Raw genomic sequence first — 20,795 nt, 5'->3', positions numbered from 1 at the left:
CCTGCTTGGGTGGGGAATACATCACCGTGCCTAGTCTGTGTTGAAACTTCGCAAAGCCTTCATACCTGTAATTTATAGCCCAAGTCACAATTTTCTGAAGCCAGAAGATGGGGAAAGTTGAGGAAGCAAAAAAGAAACCATAATAATAAAAATAATTTGCCAAGAACTTTACTCATTTCTGTGTTTCAAACACATGATTACATCTGGTATTCATATCAATTCTGTGAGGTAAATATAAAGATATTATTATTTCTACTTTAAATGGAAGGGGAATTTAAACAATGTTTAAAATGACATTTAAACTTATTTAAGTAGTTGTAGTCGCAGATTCCTGACATGTTCTCAATCCTGGACTCCAAGTCCGAAGGTTTTTTATTTTTTTTTTCCCTTATTAATCTAAGTATAGGTATATTCTGTTAATATTTTCCAGTTTCATGTTTTAATTCAAAACATTGATTAGGAATCAAGAAAGCTGAGTTCTGACCTTTTTTTTTTTTTTAAGTTATTTGTCCCAGTCAGGTCTTTCACTTCCCTGGATTATTCATTCCCTCAAACTGAATCTGAGACAGCTAAGGATGGGTAGGACAACAAATATAAGATGGGGCAATGAAAGGAAATGATAAATGTCAGTAAGAGGCATGGAAGGAATGTTAATCTTTCCATGCCTTGGAAATCATATTCTGATGGGAATTCAGCGAAATACAAATTAAAAGAAGCTTAAGCATCGTATCACAACCTAAATGAGAAGATATGATTAAAACTAAATTTTCATGAAGTATTTTACTGATATGCTAACTTCCATTTATCATCATTGTGGAATCAATGAGAAATTATGTGCAACTGAAAAGAGAAAAATGTCACTTACTTAGGTGATGAAATTTGGGAGCCTTATTCAGTGTTAGTTTTTCTGAGAAAACAATTTTCTAATGTCTCTTTGAAGTAAAGGAAAGGGTATCCATAAAATTATACTGATTTTTTTTAAAATTGTACTTTAAACTTTTAAAACATGATACTAAAAATGCTTAAAAGGAGGAAAGCACTATTTCAATTTCATTTTTAATTTCAATGACTTGTGGAAGGGATCATCCAAGCCATCTGAAATATTTGAAACATATTTCGTATGAACAAAAATGACTTCTCCCCCAACTATCTTTGGAAGGCAGAAGACAGGATGACTTCCAGGAGATTGGAAATACACAGTGCTGACCGAAAGAGCTAAAAAAACCAAACCACATCATGGAAGGAAACCTCAGGCTCACAGGAAAGTGACTGTCACAGAGTATTTTTCTGAATGCAATTTTCTTTTGTAACTTTTTGGTGAGGAAGGGCATGATTAGTGACAGAGGGAGAGAAAATGTGATAAAAATCTAAACCTTGAAAACAACATGATAACTGCTTTCTATTTCTGAAAAACATTTTCTTGAATTCGTTCTGAAAAATACATGAGATGTAGAAATTGCTCAAATATAGCTTTTCGAGGGTTGTTTAAAAAAAACAAGTAAATGTGAAAAAAAGAAAAGGTGAGAAACAAGATTTAAAAGTAGGAATTTCTAAGTTTAAGAAATCTACCTCTATCATTGCATCTTCATGTTTACGATAGTCACTTTTTGAAAACAAATCCAAATGCAAATTTTTTAATAAAATGAAACACTAGAGTATGAGACATCTAGTGTCACAAACACTAAAGTTTGTGACTTTAATTAAAAATAACTGATGCAGTTTTAGTAAGGCATCAATTTGGTCTTTGGTTTTTGGTTATTATTTCTTTTTAGTCCAAAAATATTTTTATACCTAAAAAAATGATTATAGAATATGGCCACATTTGTCCAGTTAAGAATAAATGTATATGAATAAATATTGTTCTTAAAAGTATCTCCTTTGCCCTCATTTAAATTTATTTTTATTAGGATGAATAAATTGATCAAATTAAATGACCCAACAATTAAACCCTGAAATGTAAATCACCTATGCCTTTTTGTTCATTTTTTGCCTTCTCAAAATATATTCCTAAAATGGGTATTATCTTTTGGAAATAATTACAATAATCTAATATTCCTTCTGTAGGCACAAATGACTCTGTAATCTTTCTTTAAGATATCTTCACTGAATGATAGACATTAATGAAAGACTGAGTTTCTTAAAAGAGATGTCTGGCCATGGTCATTTTTCTGTTTAGGAGAAAAATAAACTCAGTGACATTGATTAAAGGATAAGTGCCATTGAATCACCTTAAATCTAAATCTAACTAACTTCTCCTAACATCTTATGTTATCATTATTTCCTTGTATGAGTCTTCTATCCCATGTTGAATGATCTACTTTTGGACAATTGTTGAAACAGCTCCCTCTGCTTCTCCCTCGCTCTGGGCTTGTATTATTCCCCACGTCCTGGGGAGTACCTCAAGCTTGCATACTACAGACACAGTTTTAATGTGACCCGTAACCTTTTCTAGATATATCTGAGCCTATTTTAGAACATTTGCCTCTTTTTGCTTTGTATTATATTGTCTATAGCTTTTTATATGTAGGTCTTAACTCTCAAGTGAGACTCTCATTTCATTGATGATAACACCTATCACCAAGACACTTTTTTTTTTTACAGCCTTCACAGTGCCTGGAATAGTATCTTACATATGATGCATGTTTAGAAGAGCTTACTCAGTAAATCACAATGTTAGATTGCATGAATTCCTGTTTGAAACGAAGGCATTTGAAGTGACACTTTGAAAATGGCAATAAATGTTTTAGAATAAGAATTTGATGCATTATGACACAAGAAAAATTGCCTTGATAAAATCATTAAGGTGACACTAACTATTATGGCCCATTTCTTTATTTCTGAAGGTAATATTGCTGGGCAATAAGATGAAACCATCAGATGAATCCACTTCCATCTGTAAATGACACATGCCTTCCTCACAGAATATCATTTCAGGAGTATTTGAATTCCTATTTTCCCATTTATTTTCACCTAAGACTTTAAAAGCAAATTATTATTAAAATAGGTTTGATGTCTCTGTAATGTCGAAGGGCAAAAATCCTTCATTTCCATAGACTCAGCAAAGCAGATAAATGTAATCATTCCTTAATAGCCTAAAAGCTTTTTTTCATCAAGCTTCAAATAAGAGCACAACTTGTTTTTTTAATCTCTAATTAAAACAAAAACAAAACAAAAAAACAAAACAAATTCCTCACTACTTCTTTCATTGATAGAAGCCAAAGGCAGAATACATCTTTTGACATGTTAAAAACTGTTGCTATTAATATTTTCATTTTAAAATGGTGTATTTGGAATCTTTGAAAAAAGAGTGGGTTCTGTGCTAGTGTTATCTTCAAATGATTGTGAGCTACTTTTGACTGTAGGGTTTATGAGATTTCTAATTCTATATTACAAAAAAATTTACCTTCTGCTGATGAGGTAGAAAATAAAAGTTGAAGTGTTTTTTTTTCCTTCAGATAATATTTGATTTGCCTTTAATCCTAAAGGGTAAAAAAAAAGAGAGAATTTAAATTTGAGTCACATATCTACCAAGGACGGTTCTGAGATTTGTTCTATTCTTGAAATTGAAAGGCAAGTAAATTAATTGAATGTAACCATACCTTGAAGCTAAGTACAATTTGAGTTTGAAAAATGGGACTCTTGCCTCTTTCCAGAATGATCAGCTTTAGAGTTCTGCTTTGTTGAATAGCTGATCAAACACTGCCCACACTAAAAAGCAGATGAAGCTTTTACCCAAAAATATTGGATCTATGCATGTTCCAGTGTACCTATTACCATGCTCATTTAACTGGCACTTCTTGATGGCTGCTGATATGAACGAGTCTACCTGAATTTCTGTGTGTTTTCCCTATATATTCAGCTAAACCAAAAGGACAATGAATCAAAGTTATGGATATAGGTTTGTAGGAACAAATAAAACAATGACTAATCATTTATGTAAGCTTTCAACATTGCTGAAAATGGTGTACTTAGTACATTGCCCTTCTTTGACCCAGAATTCTGACTACATTGTAGTACACTAAGAATCTAAGTCAAATCACTTTTTAGTATTTAATAGCCACACTGTGTTCATTAAATCATCATTTCTAAAATTTTGATTTATTATTAATAGTGTTTTCTGCTCTGTGAAACCAGCTTCAATCATGGACAGCACTGAAGGTTAGGCTGAGGCTAGACACAAAATAAAAGCCAAAAAAAATGTTCGTTAAATTCTTGCTGAATCTTCCATATGCTGGGTACTTAAATTTTGTATGCATCACATATTTGGATCATATCAATATCTAAGTCACTATTTTGAATATTCTTTTACTCTCTAAATATTCTTCAAGAAGACATAGGTGTGTGTATGTGTGTGTATGGGTGTGTGGTTACATGAATGCCATTTCTCAGAATATTTTCCTTCTTATACCTGGTTATGGGAAAGTCATAACTTTGCATAGAGCCTTATCTTAGGGATAATTTCCTCTTCAATTTCCCCTTCAAATCTGTGTATGTACAGATTTATCATAGAAAGAATTTACGATGATAGGTCTTTAGTAATTTCTGCAAGACCTACGTCTGCACAAAGGGTATTTGGAATTTATAAATTCTATTAAGAAAGCCATTGGATAAAAAAGTTATAACTGCTTGTATTTCCTCTAATTTAGCAGTCACCACATTGTATAAGGTCTCTCTGTGGAAAATTCTTCTCTTGGAAATAAGTAAATTGATTTCAAAGTTATATTTTTCCTGTAAATATCAACCAAGGCTTACAAAATGTGCTGAGACACATTAGCGATTCCATAGTGGAATCCATATGGAATCACATATTCCATAGCTGATTATCTGCGGCTAGAGAGGGTTCAGAGTATGTGCAAACTCTTTACCCACTAAACTCTTTGAGAATTAGCTTTTCACACTGATAAACTGAAGTTTTTAAAGCAAGGTATTGAATGTTAAATGACTTCAGTCCATTGACAGAGCATTTATATATCATTATTGCTTTTTTGACCCAAAGTAGCACAGTAAAAAATATGAGACCCAGTCCATACTTATAATAATGATATAATTGCCTCACTTCAGAATATATATAAAAATAATATTTGGAATGCTTTCCTTAACAAAATTCTAAAATAAATCAATATAGGAACATATTATTTCAATACTATAGAAGCTCCATTTTGCCTCTATATGAGATTTAATATCAGGGGCTTAGAAGCAATCCATTATCATTAAAATGTGTAATTAAAATCAGATGGATCTGGGGTGTTTTTTCCACAAAATCAGGGAAATGTTTCCATACTCAAAACCATGCAGAGGACCTTGGCTTTTACGTTTAAATGGTTTATACATGTATTCTCCTCTTTCAAGCCTTTATCTGTAAAGTTGCCAGATGAATATTAAAACAAAACAAAACAAAACAAAGGCTGTGAATAGTTTATCAAAAATCTAAATCCAAAAACCTACAGGACATCTAAAACCTGGTTTTCCTGGTCCTCTTTGCATAGGAAAGTCGAAGCACCAGCATCCACAGTCGTTCTCCAAAGGTGGACCCTTCTGTCAGGGTGAATGTAGTCCAGCATTTGCATAATCAGAGTATGGGTCTCCAGAGGTTGTTCCCCAAAGCCCCTGAGTGTCTCTTTTGATTTAGCTTTATACTGGAATGCATACCATTATGATATAAAAAATGATAAAGCAGCATCTGGAAAGCTAAAATGTTGTAAAAAACTTAAATTACATTTTATTCCTCAGGCTTCAAACACAAATTGAGAAATATTCAAATTAAATTTACTTACTTTCCATACCTCAAAATTGAAAAATAATAGCACAGGGCAGTTGTGAACAGAGGCAAAATTCAAAATTTTGCACATCAGTAGAATCAGAAAATGTCACATAACTTTTGAAGACTCTAGATTATAATATATTTAAAGAGCAAAGGCAAAACTTCCCCTTAAAATAAATCTTAATTTGAGGGTTTCAAAATTCCAATTAATCTAAAATACATAAATGTGGTCATTTTTGGAGACTAGGATCATTATGCTATGAATTTTTATTTCACGACCAATATCAACAACAACAAAATGTTATCTAAGCAATTTAGGGGGAAAACCCCAAGAAATTCTGAAAAAATTAGCCTATTTGGGAAAATATCAAAAGAATTAAACTTTCATATTTAATTCTTTTGATATATTTCCAGTTAGCAGTTGCTTCACTGTTGAAGGTTTCATGAAATTCTCCCATGGTAATATAGTATTTTATTCAAAATGTATGTAACTCTATAATTATGACTAATGGAATTAGAAAATGATAGTGTCTGCCAGCCTTTACATAACAGAATACTTTGCAGTTGGCAAAACTTTTTTACAGATGCTTATTGATCTTCACATAACCCTGTAAGTTAAGCAGGGAAGTCTTTGCCATCTCTATTTTGTAGTTTGGGACTCTAAGTGACTTTAAGGGACGTGTCTGAGAATAATAAGTGGGAAACTCCTATTTTTTTGCTCCTAGCCCTACACATTTTCTGTGGGTCTCAAACATAAAGGACTAATCAATCAGTGAGATGGGGAAAGTCTGAGCTTCTGTGAGGAATAAAGGCAAGTCAATCATAAGTCTATGAAGTTCATGTAAGTTGGAGGATAGTCTTTTCAGACTACATAGTTATCATATGAGGTTCATTATTATTATTTTTTTAATCAGTAATCAATTTTATACACATCAGTGTATACATGTCAATCCCAATCGCCCAATTGAGCACACCACCATCTCCACCCCACCGCGTCATTATTTTTTTAATGACTGCCATGTTAAAAATAAGCAAATTAGACAAGTATAAACCAATCATCAAATATTTGACAACCAATTTTAGGTACAGGAATGATCAGAGTTGCTGATGTAAATGCACTAAAACAAATGGAGAAAAAAAAGTATAGAGTTCCTCAATGTTCTGTGCAGGATAAGGTTTGTAGGTTTTGTTTTGTTTTTTTTAATTAAATCTTTCCCTGACATAGATGATCTGAGTATATCTTAAAACATTCATTCTAGCCACTTAAAAAAGGGGGTTCTCCTGTTAAAATAAAGGGGGACAGGCAGGACAGAGACAGTAGTTTCCGTGATTCAGAGCAGTGCACAACTGGTGCACAGAAGTTGCATACATCACAGTACAAGCAGCAAATCCCCGTGCTCCATCAATTTCATATGGAGAAAAGAAGTGGGGAGGGCAAAGGAAAATGGTACATACAAGTCCATGACAGAGTGGCCTGGTGTATTGGAAATACCTCGTGTCATTTCAACACAAGACAAAGCTAATGAGATGTGCCACAAAAACAGGGTGTGGGTCTCAAGAGTCCACCCAAAATAGTGGAAAAAGAGGTCGTGATTAACTTCACCAGTTTCCTTTTTCAGGGTACCACCCCTAGAAATCGGAGTCATGAGTGATTTGGAAACCTCTTGTTCACTTTTGCTTTTGAAAAGAAATCACAAAATATTGAAACAAATATCATCGTTTGGCTTAATTCAGGTATTCTTCATTAAACAGTACACAGACTTTATTGAGCAATTGAAAATATACACAAGGAACAATAGCTTTTTCTCTGTATTTTTTTTTTTTAATTTGACTTTCTTCCGATTAAATAACCCAGTTTCGATCATGAAAAGGGCACTTGTTTCTACAGTAGCTGTGCTCTGCTTGCTCAGTTCCTAGTACTGTTTCCAAGCTTCTGCCTTGCCATTGCTGAGGTTATATCTCCACTTGCTCAGGAAGCGAATTCTAGAAGGTTGCAAGAATGGACCCCCTAAGTTGTTCTTTCAGATTCTATTTCTCCATAGAGTTCAGCTAACTTTTTAAACTCGGGTCCCCAGTCTCCAAGGTACTGATAATCCTCATCTGATTGTGTGGCAGCCGAATCCAGCGAGCTGATGGACCCAGCTTCCGATCTCTGACCCTCGTAGGCGTAAGTCTGCAGAGAGTCATAAGGCGGGACGCTGGGGTCCAGGTCGGCTTCAGCCAGTCTTTGCTTAATAAACTCCTGAACATCTATACTTTCCAGGGTGGAAAACGTCTGGTGCCTGGGGGTGAGTTTCACTTCCGGCCTGATATCTCTCCGGTGCTTGAGCTCCTCGGCAGCGGACGGGTTCCTCAAGGCTGTGATGTCAAAGGCCTCGGTGTCTTCCTCGCCGCCCCCCTCGTCATCATAGGTGACTACGTTCTCCCGCACGTCCTCCTCTGAAATGATCAGGGGCTCTTTTTTGCTGCGTCTCAGGGTGATGAAAAGTACTACAATTGCTAAGGAGAAACGGAAAGAGGATGAAGGGTTAGAAAAAGAAGAAGGACATTCTTGGAGATCGGACATCAGCAACTCCCAGCCACTATCATCAGCTACATTCCATTTAGGCTTACGTTGTAACACAGCCCTGATCTCTGCACTCTGTGAATACCACTGCAAGAGTTTTTAACATCTTGAAGAATGTAGAAAATGACTATCTCTACAAAACATTGGGAACCGCTGATCTTCTGGAGAACGCTGTGATATTCTCATTTGCCAGGCTATGGCTTCAGGATTTGCGACCGGTGATGAAGTCTAATCATTCAGTCAGGGAAACAGATGATGGAAAAGCAATACGAAATTTTGACTGGAAAAATAATTCTCTGTGGGAGTCAATCTATAGATACTTATCCTTCTTAGGAGTACACTAAAGGCAGGATATTTTAAGTTTTTGTAAAATAGGAAGAAGGAGCCCCTATCTTTAACTCTTTCCTTTTGATGCTTTGTAGAAAATCAAAGCAGGAATATTTTACATGGTACATCTCGTTTGTTCATTATCCTTTAAAATAATATTATCAGGCATTAATTATTACACTTATCTATCAAGCTGCAAAAGATGTTATTTTATTTGTACATAGTTTATGTTTCATAGGAATTTTTTTGTTTACACAATGCTCTTTACATAACTTTTTAACTTAATCCTCAAAGCAGAGCTGGGGATTTCCTCATTTTTAAAATGAGGAAACTGAGACTTAGGAGAGATTACATGAGTAAATACCATGTAACCGTAAGACCACACAAATGGCAGGTGGAAAACCTTGGGCTGTAGTTTATGACTTTTCACACCAAAGATGATGATGTTTCCATTACCATATTCAACTTCATTATTTTAAAAATATAGAACAAGGAACTGAGTGACCTGTTGGCCGTGTCTTAGGGCAACTTAGCCAAAAGAAGTGAATAGGTTCTTATTATCAAAAATGTTGTAGCCATTGAATAAATCGATAGAAATAGGTCTTGGGTATTTTGCCTTGGTGGTTTTTCAATAGTTTCAGATTACTCTATTTGATGGTATTAAACCATTACTAAATAGAAAGCTATTTCTACTTTATGTCATTAGGCCCAATACCCTTTACTTCATCTCTACAGACTGTTTGCTTCTTGGTTAGCTGATAATCTAGGCTTTATGATAACAATTATTAGGTTCACTAGTATTTAAAACATTCCTTATAATATAATAATCAGAGAGGTATATTCAAATGGAATGTAGGGTTGTCAGATTTAGCAAATAATGCAGGACACCCAATTAAATGTACATTTGATATGAATAACAACAGAAATATATATATGTATTATATATGTATAATACGAGATGAAACACAACAAAAATACATGTATAATATATGTATACATACATATTACATACTATATATAATGTGTGCATATACACATACATATATATGTGTAATATACAATTAAGTATGTCTCATGCAATGTGCAAATATTTTATGAACACATTAAGTATATATATTAGATATTTGTCCCAATATTATGCATAGGACATATTTATGCTATACATATTATAGCATAAGTGTATATATATATATATATATATATATATATATCTCATAAGTATATTATAGCTTATACATATATATAGCATAAGTATGTCCCATGTAGTATATCTGTAGGTGTATGTGTATACATACATACATGCAGAAACCCCTACAGATATATTTTTTATACAAAACTCACATTTCTATACTGTATATTGTCTATCTATTTATTTATGTCTGTAAACTGTATTTTACCTGGAAATCCTGATTATATGTAAGCTTTAACAAATGGTCAGAAAGCAAGCGAACACCAGGTTACCTATCCTCTGATAAAGAACATACCTGAAACCCTCGAATCCACCCTTTTACCCTTCCCCTCTAAAAAATAACTTCTATTCTTCTTTTTTTTTATTGTTTCCTTGCTCCTCTTTATAGTTTAACCCCTTTTTATGTATACCCATAAACAACACAGATAAGCTTTGCCTGTATTTGAACTAGATATCATAGTGTATATGTGATTTTAAGACTTGAAAATGTAGACAGGAAGAGGAATAGATATTCAAGCCAGAAGTGGAAAGGATAATTATGAGAGGGAAATCTACCGTATGTGGAAAGAGGTGGTCACAGTGTACTGGGAAGAAGCTAATTTTGCATACAAGAGGCAAGTGGGAACCTGTGGGAAAAAAGGAAAAAGAGACAAAACATCTTTAGGGAGGGTCAGGGAATCATCTGGAAAAGTATAGAATAAGAGGATACTGCCTAAGTAATGGGGAAATGCAATGGGGAGATTATAGTAGACATGGGGAATTAGTGAGTCACTGTGTTTGAAAGGGAGTGATTACAGAAAAAGCAGAAAATGAAATGCCGATGCCGCATGTGGCTCTGCTTCCCAAATGCTCTGCTACAGAATACAGTAGTTTCCCCTTCACGTTGCTTATACTTTCTTTTTGGGAAAAACAAACAAACAAACAACAACAAAGAAACATTTCACTGAATGCCATCAATATGCATTTAATACCTCACTGTTTATTTAGTGTAAATCCAGCCTACAGCTTTCTAATTCAGTGGCCCAAGCAGTATCTCAAGCAATGCACTCCATTCTTTCTACCCAGAGGTTTATATTTATCGTCCACTATATATTTCTGCTCATCTTTATGATTAAGTGAGGAGACCGTTCTAGACCAAAACATCTATTTCGGGCTTCCCTGGTGGCACAGTGGTTGAGAGTCTGCCTGCCAATGCAGGGGACACGGGTTTGAGCCCTGGTCCGGGAAGATCCCACATGCCGCGGAGCAACTAGGCCCGTGAGCCACAATTACTGAGCCTGCGCGTCTGGAGCCCGTGCTCCGCAACAAGAGAGGCCGCGATAGTGAGAGGCCCGCGCACCGCGATGAAGAGTGGCCCCCGCTCGCTGCAACTGGAGAAAGCCCTCGCACAGAAACGAAGACCCAACACAGCCAAAAATAAATTAATTAATTAATTAATTTAAAAAAAAAATCTATTTCTACAGACTGCCTAATTTACTATAGTAAAATTTCTTACTTTTGTCAATAAATCAAGTTATTTTCCTTATGTTGAAATGGTTGGTAGTTGATGCCAAGGGACTTTATGTGCATATATAACAGGAAGAATGTGATCAATACTATTATCGAAGTATGGAGGTAATTTACATCCTTCACCAATATCAGTATCATATTTGCCTAATGAAACATAGTGGATAATGCTGGGTTTATTATTATGATAGCTTCTATTCGCTTATTTCCCCGAATTTAAGAAAATATTCCTGATATATATGTGTTGATTCAAAATATAGATACTAGGTAAGTTTGAATTTAGAGTTTTACATCTATCTCTTTCCTAGACAATGAGAGTTACGTGCCAGTGACAAATGATTCCTAGATTTGTTACATAACTATTTATTATAAAGATCAATTTATAAATAGCCGTACAATCTGGGACGCTTTTTAAGGGTGGAAGGGGATTTCCTCTATAATTACATCAGGACATCAGGACAAATATGGACATATGGTCCCTTTAGTCAAAGGCAAATTCAAATCAATTCAGAGAAGAATGTGGAAGCATGAATGAGAAGGTACATTCCTAATGAATTTCTTTACAATCATGTTTGTTCAGTAGAGGTTTCTGGAGCAAATGGCACACAGCAGACACTCCATAAACAATTTTTATGTAGATGAACAAAAGAATAATCTCTGTGAGAGTGATAATGTGGCACTGGGTTAAGTGAATCTTCATGAATAGTAATAGTCTCACTAGGAAAATAATTTTTAAATATTTTTTTAAATCAACTTACTGCTCCTAATAATACAAAACACCTAATTTTGCTTGAGAATATTTTTTAAAGTTTGAAGAACAAACTAAATGTTTTCCCCAAAATCCCAAGGCCAAATTTATTTGAAGAGAATAAGTGAAGATAATAATCATACATATAAATTTGAGAGTTAAATCCCTATTTACGAACTGGCAGGCAAATAAGTATATTCAAATGAGTCTCCCACAATATATCAAACAATACATGTATAACAGGGCAGTACTTCTTTCAGTGGTTCATCTGGGAAAATATAATATGATAGAACCATGGTGTTGTTAAAAAAAAAAAGAGAGAAGGGTACAGAGCTTGTCCTTTGTTCAAAATTATATTATAAATGATTTCTGGTATTTTCAAGTTTGATTACATAGTCTGGAATAAAATGAATTAATTGTAGTATTTTTGAGGTGTCTTTATTCTAATGAATATTTTATTCTTGGTTAGTATATTTCTTTTTCTTTTCTTCTCTTTAAGTCTGGCCAGGATTTTAAACCCAAGTGATTCTTTTTATATAAGAAAATTATAATGAATTTATTGCATCAGTAATTTATTCTAATCATAAAGGAATTCAAATTTGTGGAAACAGCTTTCTCTTTGTTTTCTCCTATATTATATTTACTTATTTATATTATCATTCCAGTGCTTGGAGTACTAAGGGGCTTTGAGTTTTCATAACTAAAACTGACATACAGCTTGCATTTGAATACATTATGTACTGACTCCTAACATACTCCCCCAAACTACTTTTCATAGCAGATTTGTTTACCCCTAAATATCACTTGATTCTTTAATACCATCATATGTGAGTACTAAACTTGGTAGAATGAGGTGACCCAAGTCAGGGAGATGATTTTGATTAGCTTCTGTAGCCATAATTGGTAATGACACTTCTCACTGAAACTAAATTTTTCAAACTCAGGGGAGCCCACAAGGTCATTTAAAATAGCTTTCATGGCAAACAGGTTGGCAGTTATCTTCTCATCAATTCCACCTCCTCTCCTAGTTCCTCACTCTCCTCCCACCACACCCACCTTGATCCCCACTTATGATGAAATTTACATCCAAGAATAGGAGCAAACTATGTGGTGGATTCATCTAGGTCAGCAGATTATATGTGACTCATGGACTACAAAGGCAGCTGGAAGAGGTCTGATGCAGATCCTGATTCAATGGTCTCTTGCACTGGTTCACTCTGCCAACAATTCCGGTCCCTCTGACAAGTAATAGGGTGGGTTGGGAAAGAAATGTCAGATCCCTAGGAGGGAAAGAGGACTCTGACAAGCCCCTCCTCTGGCACCAAACTCTGATTGCATCATGACGGCTCGCTCTAAATTCTCTCCTATCCATTCCTTGAAATGGATCTGAAAAGGTAATCCTGACAAAACATAACTCAACTCACAAGGTTTACATTTACCATTTAAAGTTAGGCCCTTTGGTTTTCAAGCCCCATCTTCTGGTAATCAATATATACATAGATGGAGTCTGACCAAACTGTAAAATATTGAATCATATTTAACCTATAATAAAATATAAATAAGCACCACAAAAGTTTACAGATGACTCTAAGGTCATTCTAGTTGAAACTTTATTTTCATAGATTCAGAAATAGAAGTAAGAGACTTCATGGGTCCTGAGATCACACAGTTAATTAGTGGCAAAACTAGGGCTGAGTTTCCACAATCACAGTCATGTTCACAAACAGCGACTAAGTAAGACATTTTTCAGTATTAAAAGATTAACTTCATGATTTATTTAGCTGTTGAGATTGAATGCTATATCAGAAATACAAGTTCTAAAAGTATTGCTACCTCTGATGTTGTTGATATTTTACTTGAAACCTATGAGCTCACACATTAACCAACATTATTTCAAAACTACAAATGACTCCATCCAAGTCTGTGGGCCAGATATTTTCTGAATAACAATATAAACCCTTAAAATGCCATGAAAAATATGAATTACATTATAAATAGTGATTGTTTAAATCTAAGCTTAAGAAATTCTGCAACCTTTGGATAAAACTGTAAAGACACATTTGAGTTTCAATAAAAATTGAGAGAGCAAACATATCAAATAGAAACTTTGTTTCATTAGCCCTGAGGTACAGCATAAAATATAGAAATGCTCTCTTATTTACCCCAAAGGGGAAACAACATTTTCATAAAGCCAATTAAAGGGATGAAATAATAAAATGTTTCATGAAATAATAAAATGTTATTTTATATAGTACACCTAAATGTACCTTATATTGACATCTTTCAATCTTAAAGATTTTTAATTTTAGTATGCAAAAATAATTTTATGATGATAAATGAAAACAAAAGCCAAAGGTAACATGCCTCCACCAGTTGAAATACCTTTCAGAATAAGGCATCTGGAGGAACTTATAGTAATGTCAGAGTGTTTTTTTGTTTTTGTTTTTGTTTTTGTTTTAATTGAAGTAAAATTGACTTACGAAAAGTCACTGAGTTCTATTCTCTTTTCAGTTTCAGTTAGGAACCCTAGAGGGTTCAATGTTTATAGTTATTTATTCTTCGGGGTTTTGTTCTTGTTTTGTTTTCCTTTTTGGTTTGTGATATTTTAGTTTTCATTTTCAAATACAAAAAAGGTAATTTGTTAATTTCTAAAGAAAATAGCAGTTAAAATATATATAAATGATCAATATATACATTAATAAAATCAAGAAAGCCTGATTTTTCCATTTTACCATCTCTACCACACTTCTGCAAAAGACTGTACTGCAGTGAAATAGTTCTCCTTATGGTGAATCAAACCTCCACACTTTCAACTTGCTAAGTGCAACTGATACTTTTTGTGACTCAATTTATTTAACTTTTGGGCAGCTTTGAACACTGTTGAATGCTCTGTCCTCCTTGATGCACTTATTTTCTTTGTTTTAGGATATTATACCTTACTAATTTTGTTCCTTGTTCTGTGATTTTTCCTTTGCTCTCAGCTATCGCATCCTTCTTGATTTAGCGATCACACTGGAGTTTATCACAGCTCAGTCCTAGTCTATCCTCTCTCTCTTTATAGACTCTTGCTGGGGTGACATCAACAAAATGCATTTCTGCTGTCCCCCAACTCAGGGAAGATCAGGGCCCACATTCAGCAAGAGATGAAAAGTCTTCTTTGATACTGTTCTAACTCAGTCTCATATCCAATTTATCCAAGATCACTTTTTTTTTTTTTTAATTTTGGGCTATTTTACTTTTAGCCCTTGGAAACTTGTTCCAAGAAAAGACACCATGTCATAAACATTAAATATTTGTTCACTGACCTGAAATAATTAACACTGCAGTTTTCAAATGGAATCTCAGGTACTTCCAGTAAGCATTCAGTAAAGATTTTGGTAAATATTTCCATCCTGTGATTTGCAGCCTATTACTCAAGATCACTTTTGATTTCACCTAAAACATCTTGGTATTAGCAACCTTTCTTCAGCTCCATTTTAAGTCTACTGGTCCACATTACGCTATATCTGAGTGAGACAAATGTGTCGTATTCCTAGTTGGTTTGCCTACCTGCTCTCTTTACCATCATGAGATCTGTTCTCCCCTTCATTCATAATCATCTTTCTTCAACATGCAAATTTTATGATGGGACGCCCCTGCTTTCAACTTCTCCTTAAACTCCTAGAACAAAGCCCACCATTTTTGCCATTCTACCCCAACCTGCCTCGACCCTGCCTAAACATCCTTTCTACTCAGTCTTATTCCACCTTGATCTCCACTCCTCTGTACGGGTAATTTGTCTTCTAACCCAGGAACAAAATAAGGGATATTCCTTGCAAAATCATCTGTGTCTCAAAGTACGTAGTTTGTTTGTTTTCCTTACGTATGTACAGTAGCAAGAAAAGAACCAAAGATAAGGCTCCTAAGAGAAAACTAGAGGGAGAGGACACACTGGGAAAATATACATGTACCCATTTTAAACTATAAAGCAAAAGATTATTTACATCTGCCTTTCTTATAAAAAAAATCTGGATTTCCTTTCTTTTTTTGTATAGCAATTCTAAAGAGATTATAGTAATATTAGTTTCAAATGCAGTTGTGATAAGATTCCAACTATTAAAAAGATAACATAAAAATAGAGAAAGTACTTTATTTTAATTTTCTATTAAAATAAAATGTAATGCAAAAATAAACTAAAAGAAGTATTAGTAAATTAATAAATTAATAAATTAGTAAATTAATAAAATTTGATATCGCTGAGGCAAAAATTATTTTATATTTAGTCTTTTAAAATTCAGCTAAGATTGATGATCAACTTATTTTAGACTGATAGAAATTTCTACAAGAAATGTATTCCTTTTATTTGGTGGTTAGATTCATCGCAGAGTAATGTCACTTATGTTCTTTGAAATAAATTGTAAATGCCCTTTCAACAGGAAATTTAGAATACTTAATACCAATTCTTTCTAAAATAGGTCCTTTCCACAAAGATTTCTCTTACTGTATCCCTTCTTTTAATATTTCAACTCTTTCATCACATTTGAACCAAATCATTTCCAGATGAACTATGGTATTGAGAAAGTTAATGAAAAGAAACCGCCATGTCTTGTTATCACGCAAAGCATTACTAATTCCAAAGTTTTGTCAAAATGACTCTCGCTCTCTCTCTCTGTGTCTCTTTCGCTCTCGTTTCTAACGCGCCGTTGCAGGGTACACCCAGGATTGCCATCACACATTAAGATGCAGAATGACTTACCTAGGAGAATGACGACGCACAGTAGAATAGCGATTAAGGCTCCTGTACTCAAGCCAGCCGAGGACAGGACGGCTTCTGCACGGCAGGTCCGCACGCGCCCGTCTCTCTCGCACGCACAAACCCTGATGGTGAGGGTACTGCTGCTGCTGAGAGAGGGGATTCCACCGTCAGAGATCATAATGGGGAGGTAATACACATCCTGAATAGTTCGACTAAATCTCCTCCGCCTTGTCAGAATGCTGGCTGTGTTATCTACGGCAGACATAAGCAGAACAACATGGACTTAGTGAAGCCGCCATTGAAGAGTCACATTTCCTTGAATGGATAAAATGGGCATGTGTGATTTCTTTTCCGTTGATGAAATGGATAGAGGAACGTGAAGGGGAGATTATTAACCAGGGACTGAAACTCATTCTCCAATGGAGAAACCTATGCAAAACGTTAATAGGGCCTGGGCTGAAGGGGAGGGGAAATAGTGGATGACAGAGGAGGAAGGAAGCGATAAGCATTTGGGGAATGGGCGTCATAGCCAAAGGACTGAAAAGGATACGTGGATACCAGACTTCGGGGTGAGCCAGTGGCTCCTACCAGAAGCCTGGTGACTCTGAATATAAGTGATAGAAATAGACAGCTATGGTTTTAGCGAACTTCGGGTGCGGTTAATGTACAAAACTGTTTAAGAATCATTGGTACAGATAATGTATTTATGGACACACCAGATGAATTGATAAACTATTTTAAACTTGTGATTTGAAGCACTCTCGTTATAGTGGGCACACCATGGGTATGTTAATGATTAATAAAATAGTTAATTTCATTTTTATTTGCTTTTAAAATGCTATGTACTATAGTAAATGATTGCATGATCTATTTTGATCAGTCCACACAACCCTATAAGGGAGAGGATGTTCAATTCCTTACATTTTAGGGAAAATCATTTTTATTAGGAATAATAATTTTAAAATAAATAACCTCAGTCCCAGAGGATAAATTGCCTCAAATCACAGAGCTAGTGAATAATCAAGCGACAACCCCAATACATTCTAGAACCCTGTTCAAAACCAGGATGTCATACTGCCTCTTCTCCACCAGTTCATTTCCAATTGGTATTGATGCCTCAGGTGCACATAGGAAATGTTTATCTTAGCATTGTTAGTCCCCCTGCCGCGTCTGTTAGCTAAAAGGCCCTTTTGGTGCACACTTGGATATGCTGCTTAGAACCCCTGCATGAAGTGACTTGTTGCCCGAACTGTAGATTGCCACCTGGCCCAAGGTTACACTTTTCTGGAGCAGCACATAACCAATGACTCATTGCTGCAAGGTTATAAAGGTCAAGCCATTTCTGCTGAATGCAGAAAATACTGAAGGGCAAGTTGAGTTCCAGAGCTTTCCCATGGGGTCAGCCATGGACACATTCAAATTGCATGGCAGCTCAATTGCTCACTCTGCCTTTCTTTCTTCCCCTCCCACTGTGGTCCACAGATGTCGATCATGAGGGCACACTCCAGTAAACATCCTGCCCCCTAAACTCCAATCCAGAACCTGCTTCCCAGAACATCCAAACTGTGACTACACATATGAGTTAATTACTTTTCACTAAAAAGTCAGTAAATCATTAGACAATTACTTTTAGGGATTCTTCTTCTCCTATCAATTTCTCTTATTCTGAAAACTGGAATTTTTAAAATTATGAGTATGTTTATGATAGTCATGATACAATACCCTACAGCTATATTCTCTTGGTTATACATTGTCAAACTAATGCAATAGAAAGACAATAAATATTTCAAATATTCAATATAATGCAGGTAATAAAATATGAATAATACACATTATATACGTAAATTAAAATTATATAGACATATATGCACATACATATGTATAAGTTGTTGAAGGTTTGTTATAGAACATAAATAAATAATCTAATAAGTTATTAAAAATATTTTCTCACCTGGAAGAAGAGAAATTTAAAGAAAAGTGTGTCGATTGCCTACTCTGAAGGAGGTTGCAGAATGATGGAAAAAAAAAGAGGAGAAACTGCATCACGTGTGTTTTTAAGAGTATAGTCATCACAGGTACCCTCCTGGAAACCTGACCTTTGAGTAAGCACATCTATCAGGTGTAGGATGTTGCTTCATGATTAATATAAACTTGCATATATGCACAATTCCTTAGCCTAAGGAAGAGGTATGAACATGTGCTCATAGGCAAAAACACGTTTGAGAATCTCACTGCCAGTCCTCTGAAGAAGAGATGTAAGACACTGGTCCCTGGTCTCAGTAAATATCATAATGTGTGGAATGACATGATAACATGCAGGGGTAGATGGGGACTCTCTTTCATGGCTCTAGCCTCATGTCCACTTTACATTCTTAATCTGGAAGCATGTTCTTTTTCAAGATAATTATTGGAAATGCAATCAGAAACATGATGAGAAACAAGAAGAAAGCCTGAATATGTTTCTAGTGCATTTTAAGTTCTCAAATAGAAAGCTCTCACACATGGAGACATGACAATATTCTTTCGTTTTTCCAGCTGAAGGTTTGACTTTTGAAAAGAAAAAGAGGATTCAGGAAGCAAAGAGCTTCCTACCCAGAAAGGCTTAGCACAGCAGAATAATGAACTCTTGACAAGGGATATTGTGTACCTCCCTGGAACTGCAAAAAATGTACTTGGCAGTAGGCTCACTGAACTTGAACAAGAAACTTTGAAATAAAATGAAAGGGATAAGAAGATATATATATGTGTTTGTCTGTATATATATATATATATATATATATATATATATATATATATATATACAGACACACACACACATAAATATACATATACATATGAGAACAAACTTTGTCTTGCTGAAACTGAAATATTGGGTGACAAGAAGAACAGCAAATCTCTAAACTTGAAATACAATGTTTAAAAAATAAACCAAGTATTACAGAAAGTCTTGCATAACTTTAAACTGGATAAAAAAACTAATATCAATTGAATAAAGGGAAACCATAGCAGGATGTAAAATCTGTGGATGAGAAGAGCTAATTATCAATGTCAAAAAAAGGACAATCTCTAATAATGTGTACCCAAGTTTGGTTCTTAATTCTAACTGTCAAGAGTTTGGATGAAGACAGAAGATTATAGAACACTTGGAAGCCAAGCTAATATAGCTAACGTATTGGATTAAGATTTAAGGAGATTTTGAACAGCTAGCACAAAGACCTTAAACTAACAAGAAGACAGGAACTAAAGATATGTGTTAGATAGTAAACTTTGAAAAGTATCATACGGGAGAGATCTTGAGTAACATCTATTATTTTCAAATACATATACTATCTGAATGCAGCAATGAGGCAATAGATCTAAAACAGTCTCAGAAGGATTCAATAACAATATGGAATTTTTATGCAGATCTTTATTGAGAAGACTTCATTGGAATACAGCATATAAATTTGGGTCTACTATCTTAAAAGTGATACTTTAACCCAGTTTAGAAGACCTTGACTGTGATAAAAGAGTTAGAAAAGTATGTCATGTGAAGAATCTTTGAAACAAACAGTGTGAAAATTCTACATGTCTTATATGAATTTAGGGGCCTGGAATGACTTAGAAATTTAAAGAAAAATTTGGGAAACTCTCTTAGTAATTAATGTCTTTCTGAATATAATCAATATTTTCCTGACAGTCCCAGCAACCATAACTTTGATGCAATGTGGAAATAGCCTTGAACATGGTTTAGTCTTTCAAAATAGATGACAATGTATTATTTATTTTGTTGCATATCCCATTTTGTTCAGAAAATGATACAGACACATATAGGAGGAAGCAGGGAGACTGCCACGCAGATATACAATAGCTGAAGCATGGAGATATTTACAAATATCATTGTGATGACTGTGAAAGAATTGAAATTTTGAGTCCTTTGAAAAACAATAATAATAACAAAATTTTATTTTTGCAACTATAAGA

The 20,795-nt window shown here is 34.6% G+C and overlaps 1 protein-coding gene across 8 annotated transcripts in view; it reads right to left on the bottom strand.

The window, feature by feature from the left end:
* Positions 1 to 7,552: 7,552 nt before the first annotated feature.
* CDH18 (cadherin 18) overlaps positions 7,553 to 20,795 on the bottom strand; it is a 988,723-nt gene continuing 975,480 nt past the window's right edge. For 6 of the 8 annotated variants that reach the window (XM_082453747.1, XM_082453744.1, XM_082453749.1 and 3 more), the window contains 2 exons: positions 16,833 to 17,084; positions 7,553 to 8,260 (listed from right to left, as the gene is read on the bottom strand). In XM_082453747.1, coding sequence (XP_082309873.1) covers positions 7,770 to 8,260; positions 16,833 to 17,084 — 743 coding nt within the window. In that variant the 3' untranslated portion in view covers positions 7,553 to 7,769. The remainder of the gene's footprint in view (positions 8,261 to 16,832; positions 17,085 to 20,795) is intronic. The other 2 variants (XM_082453751.1, XM_082453750.1) reach the window with 2 other exon arrangements.

Source organism: Balaenoptera physalus (genome assembly GCF_965194825.1).
Source record: "Balaenoptera physalus genome assembly, chromosome: 3".
NCBI lineage: Eukaryota > Metazoa > Chordata > Mammalia > Artiodactyla > Balaenopteridae > Balaenoptera > Balaenoptera physalus.
The sequence above is the reverse complement of the archived record's forward strand: the minus strand, read 5'-3'. Positions and strand labels throughout refer to the sequence as shown.